Raw genomic sequence first — 16,637 nt, 5'->3', positions numbered from 1 at the left:
ACGTCTCCTACTGGTGGGTCGGCGTTGTGGCCTTAGACCCACCGCTACTGGAAGGTAACTCACCTCGAAGTAGCTACTGATCTGATCGGAAACTGACTGCCTACTGCTGCTGCTGCTGCTCCGGAAATCCTCCGGCTGCAATTCCCACAATATACGCAATCAAACACTGCTCACTGACCTTTGGGTAAAATGACCATTTTACCCCTGACCATGCCCTAAGTCAAAGTCAGAGTCAACTTTCAGTTGACCCGACTCGCCGAGTTGGCTTTCCAACTCGCCGAGTCCCTATCCAAACGACTGCCCTGAATCCCGATCCTACCCGTCGAGTTAGGCGACGACTCGACGGGTTCACCTTCTTAACCAATATTCAAGTCCTTCATCCTACTCGCCGAGTTGTATGAACATCTCGTCGAGTTCATCTTCATCCGATGAACTCTTATGCTAAGACTCGCCGAGTTGTATGAACAACTCGCCGAGTCTGTTCTTGATCTAAGGAGATTGCCTTGAACTTGCCGAGTCAGGGCATTGACTCGCCGAGTACCTCCATAGATGAGTTAAGTTACCGACTCACTGAGTCACACCCCGTGACTCACTGCTCACTCGACACTACAAAAAGGGGACAAACTCGGAGACTCGCGAACAGACTTGCCGAGTCATATGAACGACTCGCCGAGTCGTTGCCATGCATCCACTAAATACACAGATTTGCTCGATTCCAGTCCATGCCATTCACAGATCTGGACTTCTAGGACACGAATCACACGTAAAGTTTCCAACTTTACGTGTGGATATTCACCAATATGGATTTTAGGGCTCAAAATGTCTCAAGAGGGTAGATCTAGGGTGAACAAGCAACATGGGGCCATAAAGCTAACAAATCTGAGCTCCTGGAGCTCAATCTTGCCTAGATCTAAGGGCCAATCAGCCTATTACGAAGTAATTTGCACATACAAACTTGGGGTTGGCTCAAGAATGACTTACATGAAGTAATAAGCATAGAAACAGGGGAAAAACGGGTTATACCTCAAAGGAACTGCTGAAAGAGTGCAAAGATGTCTGGATTCCTTTCCTTCCTCTTGATCTACTTCCCCTTCTTCCTCAAAACCTTCAAGAACACACACAATAGCCTCAAACTCTCAAGGAACAAGCTTAGAACGAGGGTTTGGAGCTTCTGGGGAGAGAATGGGGGCTGGCCTGAGCGGATAAGTCCTTTAAATAGGGTGCAAACCCCTGGAACTTAGGGTTTCATCCAACAGCTATGACTCGCCGAGTCCAGGATATGGACTCGCCGAGTCGCCAACTTAAACGTTTCCCGGGTCCCGCATCCACTCGGCGAGTCGGACCTATGACTCGCCGAGTCCAAGGCTTAAAGAAAGGAAATACTCAAATAACATTTACATACCAGGAACCGGGTGCTACAAATCTCCCCCACTTATTTTAGACTTCGTCCTCGAAGTCTGCTGCTCGATCCTGAAACAGCTCGGGATAATGCTCCATCATCTCGTCCACCGAATCCCAAGTCCATTCCGAACCCTTGCGGTGCTACCATTGCACCTTCACTAGCTCCACCTTCTTGTTCCTCAACTCCTTCGACTTCCTGTCGAGGATTGCGACTGGGCGCTCAATATAATTCAGGCTGTCATCAACCTGAATATCCTCCAAAGGTACTACCGCAGAATCGTCCACTAGGCACTTTCGCAACTGAGAGACATGGAAAGTGTTGTGGATCTGGCTGAGCTAGGCTGGCAGATCCAACCTATACGCTACCTTGCCCACCCGGGCTACGACCCTGAACGGTCCGATGAATCGCGGGCCCAACTTGCCCCGCTTCCTGAATCGAATGACGCCTTTCCAGGGCGACACCTTCAGGAGAACCATATCCCCGACTTGGAACTCCAAATCGGATCGACGCTTGTCGGCATAACTTTTCTGGTGACTCTGAGCAGTCTGAAGCCTGCTCCGGACCTGCTGGATCCTCTCGGTCGTCTTGAGCACCACTTCGGTGCTCCCCATGACCCTCTGGCCAACTTCAGCCCAGCATATCAGGGTCCTACACCTCCGTCTGTACAACATCTCGAAGGGAGGGCGGTCGATACTCGCGTGATAGCTGTTGTTGTAGGAGAACTCGGCCAGGGGAAGATAGGTATCCCAGCTACCACCGAAGTCTAGCACGCACACCCGCAGCATATCCTCCAGAGTCTGGATGGTCCGCTCGCTCTGCCCATCCGTCTGCGGGTGAAAGGCAGTGCTAAAATGCAGACGAGTGCCCAACTCGTCATGGAATCTCTTCCAAAATCTGGAAGTAAAACGCACATCCCTGTCCGAGATCACCGATACTGGCACCCCATGCCGTGCCACAATCTCCCTGATGTAGATGTCGGTCAATTTCTCAGCCGATATGCTCTCCTGAATCGGGATAAAGTGAGCACTCTTGGTCAATCTATCCACGATGACCCAAATGGAATCCACTCCACGTGCGGTCCTGGGAAGCTTCGTGATAAAATCCATCGTGATATCTTCCCATTTCCACAGTGGAACATCCAATGGCTGCATCTTGCCATGCGGTCTCTGATGTTCGGCCTTCACCTTCCTGCAGGTCAAACATCGCTCGACATACCATGCCACATCCCGCTTCATGCAGGGCCACCAATAGTCTAGACGAAGATCCCTATACATCTTCGTCGCCCCGGGATGAATAGAGAATCGGGACTTGTGCGCCTCCTCCATCAAAATCTGGCGCACGCCTCCGTGATACGGCACCCACACCCTACGGTGTATTGTCAAAAGTCCTCGGCTATCATAATCAAAGGAGGAAACCTGACCCACCACACGCTCGCTCTTCCAATGCTCCTCCTTGATGGCCTCCTGTTGAGCCTCCCGAATCTGCTCCAACAGGGGAGTCACCACGGTCATTCTCATGCAAACGTCCCTGATCGGCGCCGCCTTGCGGCTAAGCGCATCAGCCACCACATTGGCCTTCCCCGGGTGGTAAAGGATCTCACAATCATAATCCTTCACCACGTCCAACCATCGACGCTGCCTCATGTTCAGATTCGGCTGATCCATGAGGTACCTCAAACTCTTGTGGTCCATGTAGATGGTACATCGAACCCCGTAGAGGTAATGCCGCCAAATCTTGAGGGCAAAGACCACTGCCCCCAACTCCAAATCGTGCGTCGGATAGTTCGCCTCGTGAGGCTTGAGCTGCCTCGAAGCGTAGGCAATGACATGCCCCCTCTGCATCAGTACCGCGCCAACCCAGAAATGGACGCATCACAATAAACCACAAAATCCTCTACGCCCTCTGGCAGGGCTAAGATCGGCGCCTCACACAATCTCTGTCTCAGCGTCTCAAATCCAGCCTGCTGCTCGGGTCCCCACCGAAAGACCACGGCTTTCTTCGTCAGCCGCGTCAGGGGTACGGCTATCTTGGAGAAATCCTGGATAAATCTCCGATAGTAGCCTGCCAATCCCAGGAAACTCCGAATCTCAGATGGAGACTTCGGAACCTCCCATCTCATCATGGCCTCGACCTTGGCCGGATCGACCAGAATCCCGTTCTGATTGACGAGGTGTCCAAGAAATTGCACCTCGCGCAACCAAAACTCACACTTGGAGAACTTGGCATACAAGCTCTCCCTCCTCAGGGTCTCTAACACCTCTCTCAGATGCTCCTCATGTTCCTCCCGAGTCTTGGAATAAACCAAGATATCATCGATAAAGACTATCACAGACCGGTCCAGCATCGGTCTGCATACGCGGTTCATGAGGTCCATGAACGCGGCAGGAGCATTGGTGAGTCCAAACGGCATCACCACGAACTCATAATGGCCATAGCGCGTCCGAAACGCGGTCTTCTGCATATCCTCCTCCCTGACCCTCATCTGATGATAACCCAAACGCAAATCAATCTTGGAGAACCAAGATGCTCCCTGAAGCTGGTCAAAGAGGTCATCAATCCTCGGAAGCGGGTAACGGTTCTTCACTATTACCTTGTTCAGCTCCCGATAATCTATACACATCCGATGTGACCCGTCCTTCTTCTTCACAAACAGAATCGGGGATCCCCAGGGCGAACTGCTCGGACAAATAAATCCTTTGTCTAGCAGCTCCTGTAGCTGCGTAGACAACTCCTGCATCTCAGGAGGAGCCAACCGATACGGTGCCTTGGCTATCGGAGCCGCACCAGGAATAAGGTCAATCCTGAACTCCACCTGTCGCTCCGGAGGTATCCCAGGAAGCTCCTCTGGGAAAACATCTGCAAAGTCTCGGACCACCGGAACCTCGCTCACTGTCGACTTACCCGCCTCCCGGGTATCCATCACATACGCGACATATCCTGCGCATCCCTGCTGAAGGTAGCGCCTAGCCCTCGCTGCTGAACATACAGCGGGTCCACACTGGGGCCTCTCTCCATGAATCACTAACTCTCCCCCACTTGGGGTCCTGACCCGCACTAGCTGCTGCGCGCAATCTATCACAGCCCCATTAGGGCTCAGCCAATCCATGCCTATAATCACCTTGTTCCCACGCAACGGTATGGGAACCAAATCTACCAAATAGCGCTCCTCGAACAAACACAGCACGCAATCTCGAAATACCATCGATGCTCGCACCGATCGATCATCAGCAATCTCCACCTCCAAAGGGCAATCTAACTCGCCTGATGGCTCATGAAACTTCTTGCTAAGCGCAAGGGAAACGAATGATCGGGACGCACCCGAATCAAATAACACCTGAACTGGGAGGCCGTTCACATGGAACGATCCTAATGCATACGTATACATACAGAGCACATATCAATAACATAACATTATAAAAATAAGATAGAGGGAAAGAATCATACCCGTCACCACATCGGGTGCGGCGCGTGCCTCCTCGGTAGTCAGCTGAAATGCTCGGCTCCTCACCACTGGAGCCTCTGACTTGCCCTGCCGACCATCCGTGATCCGCAGGGTCGTTGGAGCTGGCGCCTTCACCGGCGCTGAAACTATCAACTGGGGGCAATTGGACTTCTTGTGGCCCCTCTGGTTGCAGTGAAAACACAGCAACTCTGATGTCTGAATAACTGCTGGCGGAGCAGTGCAATCCCTGCTGATGTGCCCGGACTTGCCGCACTTGTAGCAGCCTGATGATCCCATCCTGCACGCCCCCTCGTGCGGCCTGCCGCATTTCCTGCAGCGGCTCGGTCCTGACTGGCCTTTCGGCCTACCATCTGATCCCTTGGGCTTCTTCCCCGAAGCCCCTCCTTCCTGTCCCTCCTCCAATTTCCGTTTCCGGATGTGCTCCAAATCTATCTCCCTCTCCCTCGCCCTGGCAATCATAGAGTCCAAGGTAGGGCAAGCCGAAAAGCTAACATGCTCCCGGATGTCAGCTCGTAGCATATCATGGTAACGAGTCCTCCTCATGTCCTCGTCACCGGCATACTGGGGCACCAACAAAGCCCTCTCCCGGAACTTGGCGGTGATCTCCGCCACAGTCTCCGTTGTCTGTCTCATGTCAAGAAACTCCCTGCGGGATCATAACTACTTACAAGTTCCCTGGTCTTATCTTGGCCTTCCTTGGTTCGGGTACGGATCCTCTGCTTTCAGTAGTACGGGCCCATACTACCTTCCACATCTATCCATACCTTCTCCAAGGAATGCCTCGACTCCACCAGGTCCCTTTCACTACTGCTGATCGCTGCTATACTCATCCTAGGCTTGCCCTAGGGAAATCTCTAATCCCACTCTAACCAGTCCTCAGCTGCTGCAGGCCTCCTTGTAATGCCAATTATCCATTACCCACATACCATCACATGTGACGAGGCTTAGATAATCCTTCGAGTACCCGACTCGTCCCTACAACGGTTGGACTCAAACAAGAGCTGCGCAGTAGGATCAAATCCGGCACTCTAAGATTATTCAACCCTGATCACATGTGACGTGACGCATTCGCCTAATGGCTAACTCCCATTATTCAGAGTCCCACGTAGCACGAAGCAAGCAGCATTCAGATAAGGGTAACAATCTCAACTAACTCTATCTACCTTCGGAACTGAGCTAGCATAAAGTGCTAAGCTCATACTACCAGGCATAACCTAATCAGGCTATCCTACTTACTGTCTACTCAATAACTAGCATGCAAGTTCTCATACAACTGAAACACATTAAGCAGGCACATAAGGCATCACTCCTAGATCCTTAGTCCTATTCTAGCATGCTGTTCTACAAAAACTGATAAACATAACATAAACTTGTATGGGTACTTTGGGGATACTTACTTGAGCTCGGCCGGTCGCGCACATCATACACTTCGTTCTTTCTCAAAACTTTTTTCTCAAATTTAGAAAACATTTTTCCTTTAGAAAATCTTTTAATCCCTCGATTTGAGTTCAGACACTCCTGAGGGTGTGTCCGAATCCCTCAAATCAGGGCTCTGATACCAACTTGTAACGACCGAATTTTCATGACCAAAAATTTCGTTTTAAAAACATTACTTTAGAAAATATTAAAAACTAAAAACATTGTCTGATCAAATCATAACACAAGTGAACCATGTCTAAAAGCCAATTCATACATTTAATCAAAATATCAGAGTACAAATCCCAGTGAAGCTCGTAAATGCGGAAACCGGAGAGTGTGTGTGTGACATGCTGCTACCGCGCCGGCTCCTTTCCCCTGGCTAAGGAGGTACCTGAAACCAAAACTGAAGACTGTAAGCACAAAGCTTAGTGAGTTCCCCCGTCGTACCACATACCATACAAACACGTAACATACATACTGCCAGGCTATTCTGGGGTGCCTGACTACCCGGTACGGCTGTTCTGGGGTGCCGTCCTACCCGTGTCAAGCCATTCTGGGGTGCCGACTACCCATGTCAAGCCATTCTGGGGTGCTGACTACCCATGTCAAGCCATTCTGGGGTGCTGACTACCCGTCGGTCCTAACAACCGACCACAGGGACTGGTCCCCTCATACTACCTCTATCGCATATAACATAACAAGCCAGCATGCAAACATATCATCATATACTGTCAGACGTATCTGGGGTGTCTGACTACCCTTCGGTCCTAACAACCGAACTCGACTACTATCACATACAACGTATCATGCTAGCATATAACATATCAGGTAGTAGTAAACCTAGATGATATCACAAAGACAATCATCTACCATACGTCTCCTACTGGTGGGTCGGCGTTTTGGCCATTGACCCACCGCTACTGGAAGGTAACTCACCTCGAAGTAGCTGCTGATCTGATCGGAAACTAACTGCCTACTGCTGCTGCTGCTCCGGAAATCCTCCGGCTGCGATTCCCACAATATACCCAATCAAACACTGCTCACTAACCATTGGGTAAAATGACCATTTTACCCCTGACCATGCCCTAAGTCAAAGTCAGAGTCAACTTTCAGTTGACCCGACTCGCCGAGTTGGCTTTCCAACTCGCCGAGTCCCTATCCAAACGACTGCCCTGAATCCCGATCCTACCCGTCGAGTTAGGCGACGACTCGACGGGTTCACCTTCTTAACCAATATTCAAGTCCTTCATCCTACTCGCCGAGTTGTATGAACAACTCGTCGAGTTCATCTTCATCCGATGAACTCTTATGCTAAGACTCGCCGAGTTGTATGAACAACTCGCCGAGTCTGTTCTTGATCTAAGGAGATTGCCTTGAACTCGCCGAGTCAGGGCATTGACTCGCTGAGTACCTCCATAGACGAGTTAAGCTTCCGACTCACTGAGTCACACCCCGTGACTCACTGCTCACTCGACACTACAAAAAGGGGACAAACTCGGAGACTCGCGAACAGACTCGCCGAGTCATATGAATGACTCGCCGAGTCGTTGCCATGCATCCACTAAATACACAGATTTGCTCGATTCCAGTCCATGCCATTCAAAGATCTGGACTTCTAGGACACGAATCACACGTAAAGTTTCCAACTTTACGTGTGGATATTCACCAATATGGATTTTAGGGCTCAAAATGTCTCAAAAGGGTAGATCTAGGGTGAACAAGCAACATGGGGCCATAAAGCTAACAGATCTGAGCTCCTGGAGCTCAATCTTGCCTAGATCTAAGGGCCAATCAGCCTATTACGAAGTAATTTGCACATACAAACTTGGGGTTGGCTCAAGAATGACTTACATGAAGTAATAAGCATAGAAACAGGGGAAAAACGGGTTATACCTCAAAGGAACTGCTGAAAGAGTGCAAAGATGCCTGGATTCCTTTCCTTCCTCTTGATCTACTTCCCCTTCTTCCTCAAAACCTTCAAGAACACACACAATAGCCTCAAACTCTCAAGGAACAAGCTTAGAACGAGGGTTTGGAGCTTCTAGGGAGAGAATGGGGGCTGGCCTGAGCGGATAAGTCCTTTAAATAGGGTGCAAACCCCTGGAACTTAGGGTTTCATCCAACAGCTGTGACTCGCCGAGTCCAGGATATGGACTCGCCGAGTCGCCAACTTAAACGTGTCCCGGGTCCCGCATCCACTCGGCGAGTCGGACCTATGACTCGCCGAGTCCAAGGCTTAAAGAAAGGAAATACTCAAATAACATTTACGTACCAGGAACCGGGTGCTACAAAACCCTAAAAGTCAACAAAAGTCAAAGGCAGGGAGTACGCTACGCGTACTTGGCTACCATGCAGGCATCGAGAATGTGCACCCCTACGCCGCGCGTACTAGATTTTACGCCCAGCGTAGCTTCCATTTGTACACACTTCTCATTTTTGGTCTTAGCTAGTTAAGACAAAGGCTCATATCTCGGATCTAGACTCCCTAATGTCTCTTAGTCCATAAAGTCAGTGACCTTAAGCCTTTGCATGGCTGATTAGGTCACAAACACTCAAAGTACCCATTGCCTTTCCTTGTGTAGCTCATTACTCATGCATGGCTCACTACCAATGCCCAAGATTGGATTTTTATGACTGTACAACACACATTACACTGATAAGGGGTAGATTAAGGTCTCTAGAGTTCATTTTCTCATAAAGTCTCCATCTTTGGGATAAAACCCTAATATACTCAAACAACATGCTCATGACAAAGGAAAGGAAAAGTTTGAAGCTTTATACCTCAATAAGAAGCTTCCCACTCTGATTTTTTCGGATCTTGAAGCTTGGACTCCAACTCCTTCTTCTTCAAGACCTTCTCTTCTCTTCAAAATCACACAAACACTCTCAAGGCTCAATCACACACACAAGCTTAAGAACGAGGGTTAGGGCACTCTTAGGGTTTCTTCTCTGGGAATGGTAGCCATAAATGAGGCCATCATATCCCTTATATAGGGCGCTCACCCCAAATTAGGGTTGCACTTTGGGCCTAGTACGCCCAGCGTACTAGGTGGCCTCCGCGTTACAAGCACGCTAACGAGTACGCTAAGCGTACACCTCAGGTACGCCCCGCGTACTCGTTTTTCACTCTTAATGCAATAGGGACCAAATTAGACAACAACTCCAAAAATCTAGGTTGTCAAGGTATACCTGGACTCGGGATGTTCAGCTTGTAAAAGACATTGTCAAACAACAGAACCTGTCATTAGCAACATAAACATCTATTATTACAATAGATATTAATAATATATGATTTACAAAACTATAATATAAAATGTAAATGTTCATAAGATATGCTAATCAACTATGATTGAATATATTTGTGTATATAAAACATAGTAATCATATATGATTTTTATCATATATAATTAAAACATTTATGATTATAACATATATTAATCATATATGATTTAAAGCATTGTATTATAGTTTATAACAAATATCAATCGCATATGATTTTCTCAATGATCTACTTCTACAATAGCTAAGCATAAACTGTTAATAAAAGATCTTAATCACATGTGATTGAAATGATACGATTTTACACATATACTAATCACATGCTTTTTGAATGTTTTAGGTTTTTCTGCAAGCATAAATCACGATTATTAGCTTCATACTAGTAATTTCGATTTATACTTCATAAATGCAATTACAATGCAAGAATCGACGTTTAATGATCAAAATAAGTTCTGCAAAGTGATATTTTTTACTTTTTTAATGAACAATATATTAAACCTAACTGCTTTTGAACTCCAAACTTTCGATTTATACTTCGTAAATGCAGTTACAATGCAATAATCGACGTTTGATGATCAAAATAAGTTCTGCAAAGTGAACATTTTTAATTTTTTTATGAATAATATGTTAAACCTAACTCCTTTCGAACTCAAAACGTTAAATAACTGATTCGATTACTAGAATAGATGAAATAAATACAAATCCGAGTCTTTAATAATAATAATAATAATAAGTTAAACAAAGTGAAGATTTTTACCTTATGATAGAACGAACTGTTAGACCTAACTTCTTCGATGATGATGCAATTACTTCTTCTATAAGAATTGACGAACAAAACACAATGAATTTAGGAACAGAAATCGTTGAGATTAGAAGCAATTTCTTAAAAATCATAACAAATCACTATGTTCTCAATGGATAGTCTCAACAAGAGTTACATCAAACATGGAAACAAAATCAGATGAAAAATCGTTCATAAGTACAAAGTTACAGAAATACCCCTGAAGCTAATTAGAAAAAGGAACGTGTGTGTCTTGGAGCTCATAGGCTAATTTTTGTTCTCAGATGTTCTCAATCTAAAAAATGTTCTCATTTGAACACACACACACACACACACACACACACACACACACACACATATATATATATATATATATATATACACACACACACACACACAAATGGGTTATGGCAGATACCCAACGGATAGCAGTTCCAAAAAAATAAGAACCGGAACTGGAACCTCTTAAAGCGGATCCAAAACTTTGGGAACCGGAACCGCCGGTTCCAATGTGGTTTCGGTTCTGAAAACAGATCCCGGTTCTGATACTCACCCCTAATTACCATACCATAATTTCTCAATTGATACGGTACTAAAAACCAAATGTGTTGACTACTAAATATATTAGTTACGAATATTCTTGATTCGGATGGTAACATGTTTGTTGGTTTTTTGTGATACTTATTTGCTAGTCGTGGTTGCTTATATAGATATCAAATATATAGAGACACAAACTATACAAAGTGCATATACACAACATAAAATAAACATAACTGAAACCATAATGAAGTAAAAGCTAATATTTAACATGGCCTATTTCTTTCTTTTCTTTTTCTAATAATCATAATGGAGTAAAACAGCAATGAACCACTTCCAATTGCAATTCTGAAACTAAACATAAATACATAATAACAAGATTAAGAAACATTCACAAGTACCACATACCAAGCATTACCAATGTCACACACCTTCTCTCCTATATTCACAATCAATACTCTTGTTCGTTCAAGCAATGGTAATTGAGAAAGAAAAAAAAAGTAAATAAAAATCAAGCAGCTGTTCTTTATACACTTATCAAACAGCTGAATCTCCTTTTCACAAAAGGAAAAAAAAATAAACACACAACAATTTGGAGATGAAATAAATGAATTAATGGAGTTCCATTATTTTGCAGCCCTGAAAAGCTGACTTCCAAGGGTCACAACGGGTGTTCCTTCCCCCATAATAGTTGTCAAGCTCATTTCTTTTTCGAGTATTCTATCCAATTCCATTACCACAGAACTCATTGCAGGCCGTCTCTCACTGGAAACCTCCACACATCCAATTATCAACCCAATGTACTCTTCCATACCTTCTGTTGTGAAGCTGTTCCCAATTCGTGGATCAATAACAACACTTGACATTGTTCCTTCTTCTTGATGATTTTGCACCCATTCCACAAGATTCTGGTTGGAGTCTGAAGATATCAATCCCACTGCTTCTTTCCCGCTTACCAACTCCAGCAAGAACACACCAAAGCTGTAGACATCACTCTTTTCAGAGAAGCGTCTGAACTCCCTCACCCTATACCAGACACAGACACAGACACAGATTCAGCAAAATGCTGCAGGAATTTGAGAGTAACAAACAAACAAACAAAGCCATGTATGAAAAGTAGGGTATCACTCTGGAGCAAGAAAAATCTCATCAGCTGTAATTTGAGAAGACGGGCCTGCTGCTGTGTCAACTCTTGATAGAAAATTCCGGACCCCCGCATCAGCTACTTTAGCTATGAAGTTCTCATCTACTAAAACATTTGCTGTTTTGAAGTCCTTATGAGTCAACCGGGGGCTGAGTGAGTGGAGGTGAGCCAGACCTGAACATATATATGACACATATAATTAAGGAGCAAAATGTATATAATAACTTAACAGCTCAAATCATTTAACGCACAAAAGAATCTGCAGTTTATCTATAGAAACAAACCAAACCAAAAAAAAAAAACAAAAAAACAAAAACAAAAACAAAAACAAAAAACAAAAGATGAACTAATACCAGGAAAGCCAAAAATGCTCACTGATTTTGCAGAGGATCACCTTTAGCTGCCCCAAGAGCTATTGAAAGCCTGTGTTTGAATTCAAGCTTCTCTTTAGTAACGTGCTCCCCAGCCCCCCCTGCAGGTTGAAAATTTAAATAATGGAAGTTGACAGATGGATGGATGGATTAAAAAGAAATAATAATATGAATGGATATATATATACATATATATATATATTACCATACAGGTGGACCGAAACACTTCCATTAGGCACATACTCGTATACAAGAATCTGTTGATCATTTGCCTGGCAGTAACCTAGAAGAGTCACAATATTCCGGTGCTGAATTGATGCCAGATATCTCACCTGAAACAAGTTTAAATCACTCACATAACATATTTCAACTTCACAAATCAAATGAATGAATGAATCTTTTTACCTCTTCAATGAAGTCGTTACTAAAGGGAGCAGGTCGCCTTTTTATGGCTACTAGCATACCATCATCAAGTAAGCCCTTGTACACCTCCCCAAATTTTCCTTCCCCAATCAAACTTTTGTCACTAAAATTCTTTGTAGCCAAACACAATTCTTCAATCTTAAACACCCTTGTTTCTCGGATCACCAATTCCACCCCCTGACCCGGAGGTCTTCCACCACCTGGATTGTATATACATATTACAATCGGTTAATATTTTAAATTAATTGATAAACAAACAATCACAAAAGAAAAGTGACCTTGAGATGGATCAGAAGAGCCCGTCTCTGAAGTTCTAGAAACACTCCTGTTATTACAAAGGAAGAACCATGTGACAAAAATCACCACCCCAAGCAAAGCCACAGCTCCTGCAGCTCCTCCGACTATTGCTGCAAGAGTCCTTGACATTTGGTATGAGAACCTTGTCGACTTTTATTCAGCTATGTACAAGTTACTACTTGGCTTGCTCCCTGCATATATACATATCAAACATATCCCATCGGATGTGCCTTAATAACACACAACAAAAATAAGAAGAAGAATGATGTAGGAATGAGAGATGAAATCATTGCTTTGACTCAATTGATACAGCGAATTATATGGATGAATATGACAGTAGTTTATCAACAAGTGTAGACTGGTAAAGTACAATGCCAGTTCTGGTAGTTGGTGGCTCTAAATTATCAAGCAGAAATGAATCATTAATTATATAAACAATGAAGGAAAAGCAATACCCAAACTGTTGAGGGCTGGAACAATAATAGCTTAGCAAGATCCCTAAAAGTAAAAGACCCAATGAAATTGCTCAGATCACAGACATCAATTTCTGAATCAAGAATTAGTAGGCATTGGAGTAACCAATCAGCCAAGTACTTCAAGTCGGTTGTAAAGTAACGGATGAATGATTGGGGAATGCGGCTGTAAAGGGATCGGGATACCGAGCTATTAATAATACATACATACATACATACATACGGGACTAGTTTGAGCTTAGAGATGAATTTAGAATTGAATTAAAGAAACGGAGGGGGGAAGAAGACCATCATCGCCATACTTTCGTCTCATCAGAGAAACAATGCCGACAGAAAGTGACCTCGCGCCGACACAGACACACACATTCGAAATCCAACTCAAAGGAATATATATTATATATTTTTGAAAAATAATAAATAAAAGAAACAATCCAGCAAGGGAAATTACAGTGAAGAAAAAAGATTTGATTTTTGTCGCTAATTAGCAATGAATCACCAACTCGTACTAATGAATCTTTTCAGAAAATGAAAAACGAGCAGAAGAAATGACGATCCCAAGGTGAAAAGACCAGCACAGGAGGGAGGAAGAAGAAAAATTACTTATTACAAAACCAATTACACTGCTAGGCTTGCTACTAGTAATAGTCAGAAAATAAAGAAAGAAAGAAAGAGAGTCTGTGATGGGGGCAACTATGGGCTGTAAAGCAGTAGAATTGGGTTGTCTGGTACTCTATACTGGTAGGAGAGTTAGTTGGAAGCTTTTGTATTATACTCCTATCTAAAATTCATTTAGAGTAAATTACATCTTCTGTCATAAATATTTTTCTTTTGCAGTTTTGGTCCTTAATTTAAAGTATTCTGGTAATATTTGCAGTCCCTCTTTAAGCGTATGATTATTTTTTCTCCATAAATAAAACTGTTCATTATTTTATTAAGCAGTTGACCTCTTTCCCCTGTTGTCTATGGCAATTGGCAAGAGGCATCTTGGTTAAGGTTAACCCACCCCGACTTCTCTTAAGATTAACACTTTGCTCCCTGTTCTTTTTTCAACTTGTCCAGCAACGTCCCCTGCCCCACGCTATATGTTGGAGTTGGAAGGCTCCTATCATAATAGATGAGATAGATACCCTTCTCCAGCTAATCAAATAATACCACCATTATTAACTTAATATACAGCAGTTTCACCACCATCTCATTTTCCCCCTCAAATTTTAATTTTCATCAACTCACACCCCTAAACCAATACTACTGCCTCTATTTGCATAATTTAAATGATTCATCAAACAAAATAAATTTAATCAAACAAACATTCGTCCTAAGACAAACAAAATTATATAAATTTTATAATATTCCTACTCGATGTGATTATGTTTGTAAAACATAATCTTAGTTAACATTGATCGGGAAGGAACTAGTAATCCATTTAAGAGGACTTTATCCGGAAACGAACTTACTTTTTCTAACTCGGAATGAATTGGAAAGGTGAGATGCACTAATCGGAAAGAGACTCTCTCTTGACTTGACTTTCCCTATTGGCTTTGACTGCGGTAAGTAATTCACTCGGAAGAGGGGCAAGTTGGGACCTCGATTTATTGGTCCGTTCAGGATTTTTGCCTGAGTCGATAGGGTTGCATATCGACTGGACCTCCCGGATGAGCTGAGTCAGATTCATAACACCTTCCATGTGTCCCAGCTTCGGAAATGTGTCCCTGATTAAGCTGTAGTTATCACTCTGGACGACATTCAAGTAGATGAGAGTCTGAACTATATTGAGAAACTCATTGCGGTTTTGGATAGAAAGACTAAGGTTCTTTGTAAAAAAGAGGTGAAACTAGTAAAGGTGCAATGGCAGCACCGAAAGGGATCCGAATGCACATGGGAGCCGGAGGATGAGATGCGGGAGCATTACCCGGATTTGTTTGCGTCTGCGGACATCGAGGACGAAGTCTAGTCCAAGTAGGGGAGAGTTGTAACACTCCAAATCAGGTATTACTCTTTGGACCCTTAAAATGGAAAAGTATGGCATAATGGTCCCTTAGTACGTGAGGCGTACTCTAGGAGTACGCTTAGTGTACTAAGGATAAATGATCGCGGAGGGTAGCCGCGTACGCTGGGCGTACCAAGAAGTACGCAGTGCATACGCAACAGAAGGGCAAAACCCTAATTCTCGGACTTGACACTTATTTAAACATCCTTAAGCCTCTTTGACTAAACCCTAATCAGCCTCTAGAGTCTCATTTCGTCCCTTTACCTCAGTTTCCCATTAAGAGTGTGATTTTAGAGCATAGAAGTGTGGTGGTGGCCATTTTGGAGCTTATTCAAGAAGAAGAAGTTAGTAAGCAAGCTTGGGGTGGCATTGGGCTTTAAGATCTCGCATCTAGTTCACGTTGAGGAGCTTATAGAGGTATAAAGTCTTAATCTTGCCAACTTATTCATTAGACTGAGCTAGGGTTATCTATATTGTCTCATTTGTGTTTATGGATAATCTCTTGGGAGTTTCAGCAACTCCAGAGCTTAGGAAGAGTAGATCTGAGGTCCCTTAGTTCATTCATACCATAAAAATGCAGTCTTGATGAGTGTTTTGACCTCATGCATGAGTTAAGACCATTGGAAAGATCTTAATGGATTATAAGGGGTTGTTGGGAACATATGGAGAATGCAAGGACATAAAGTTGCCAACTTTATGCATTAGAACGTCTTAATGGACTCAGATCTAAAGCTTGACGTTAATATCCCAAGCATTAAGAGCTTAATGGTCATTTGTGCATGTCTGACTTGTACGTCGTGGGTAACAACATGTACGCAACGTGTACCGCTTAAGGAACTAGTACGTTGGTCGTACTGGAGTCGTACGCAAGGCGTATGCACTCAGATGGGTTTTGGGCCCGCAAGCCACTGGGCCTTATTCAACGTTGGGTTGGACTCCTTTTTGATTTTTGGGTTGATTTTGGTATTTTGGGCCCATAGTTGTTTTGGGTGGGCCTTATTGGGCCATATGGCCCATTAATAGTTTTGTGCATGGACTTTGATCCCATTATAAAAGGAAAG

At 44.1% G+C, this 16,637-nt stretch overlaps 1 protein-coding gene across 2 annotated transcripts; it reads right to left on the bottom strand.

Moving 5' to 3' along the window:
- Window positions 1-11,191: 11,191 nt before the first annotated feature.
- LOC145097985 (Protein kinase superfamily protein) lies at window positions 11,192-14,309 on the bottom strand. Of its 2 annotated transcripts, XM_079035676.1 has the most exons (7): window positions 13,572-14,309; window positions 13,098-13,307; window positions 12,802-13,019; window positions 12,602-12,728; window positions 12,420-12,497; window positions 12,010-12,199; window positions 11,192-11,907 (listed from the first exon to the last, which is right to left on the bottom strand). In XM_079035676.1, exons 2-7 carry the CDS (start codon window positions 13,243-13,245, stop codon window positions 11,508-11,510), a joined length of 1,161 nt encoding a protein of 386 aa, XP_078891802.1. In that variant the 5' UTR covers window positions 13,246-13,307; window positions 13,572-14,309; the 3' UTR covers window positions 11,192-11,507. The 2 variants fall into 2 exon arrangements, with proteins under 2 accessions (XP_078891802.1, XP_078891803.1); XM_079035677.1 differs by having other exon boundaries at window positions 13,098-14,309.
- Window positions 14,310-16,637: the final 2,328 nt, after the last annotated feature.

The sequence above is a fragment of the Lactuca serriola genome, chromosome 4, assembly GCF_051521515.1.
Source record: "Lactuca serriola cultivar US96UC23 chromosome 4, Lser_US96UC23_V15, whole genome shotgun sequence".
Lineage (NCBI taxonomy): Eukaryota > Viridiplantae > Streptophyta > Magnoliopsida > Asterales > Asteraceae > Lactuca > Lactuca serriola.
The sequence above is the reverse complement of the archived record's forward strand: the minus strand, read 5'-3'. Positions and strand labels throughout refer to the sequence as shown.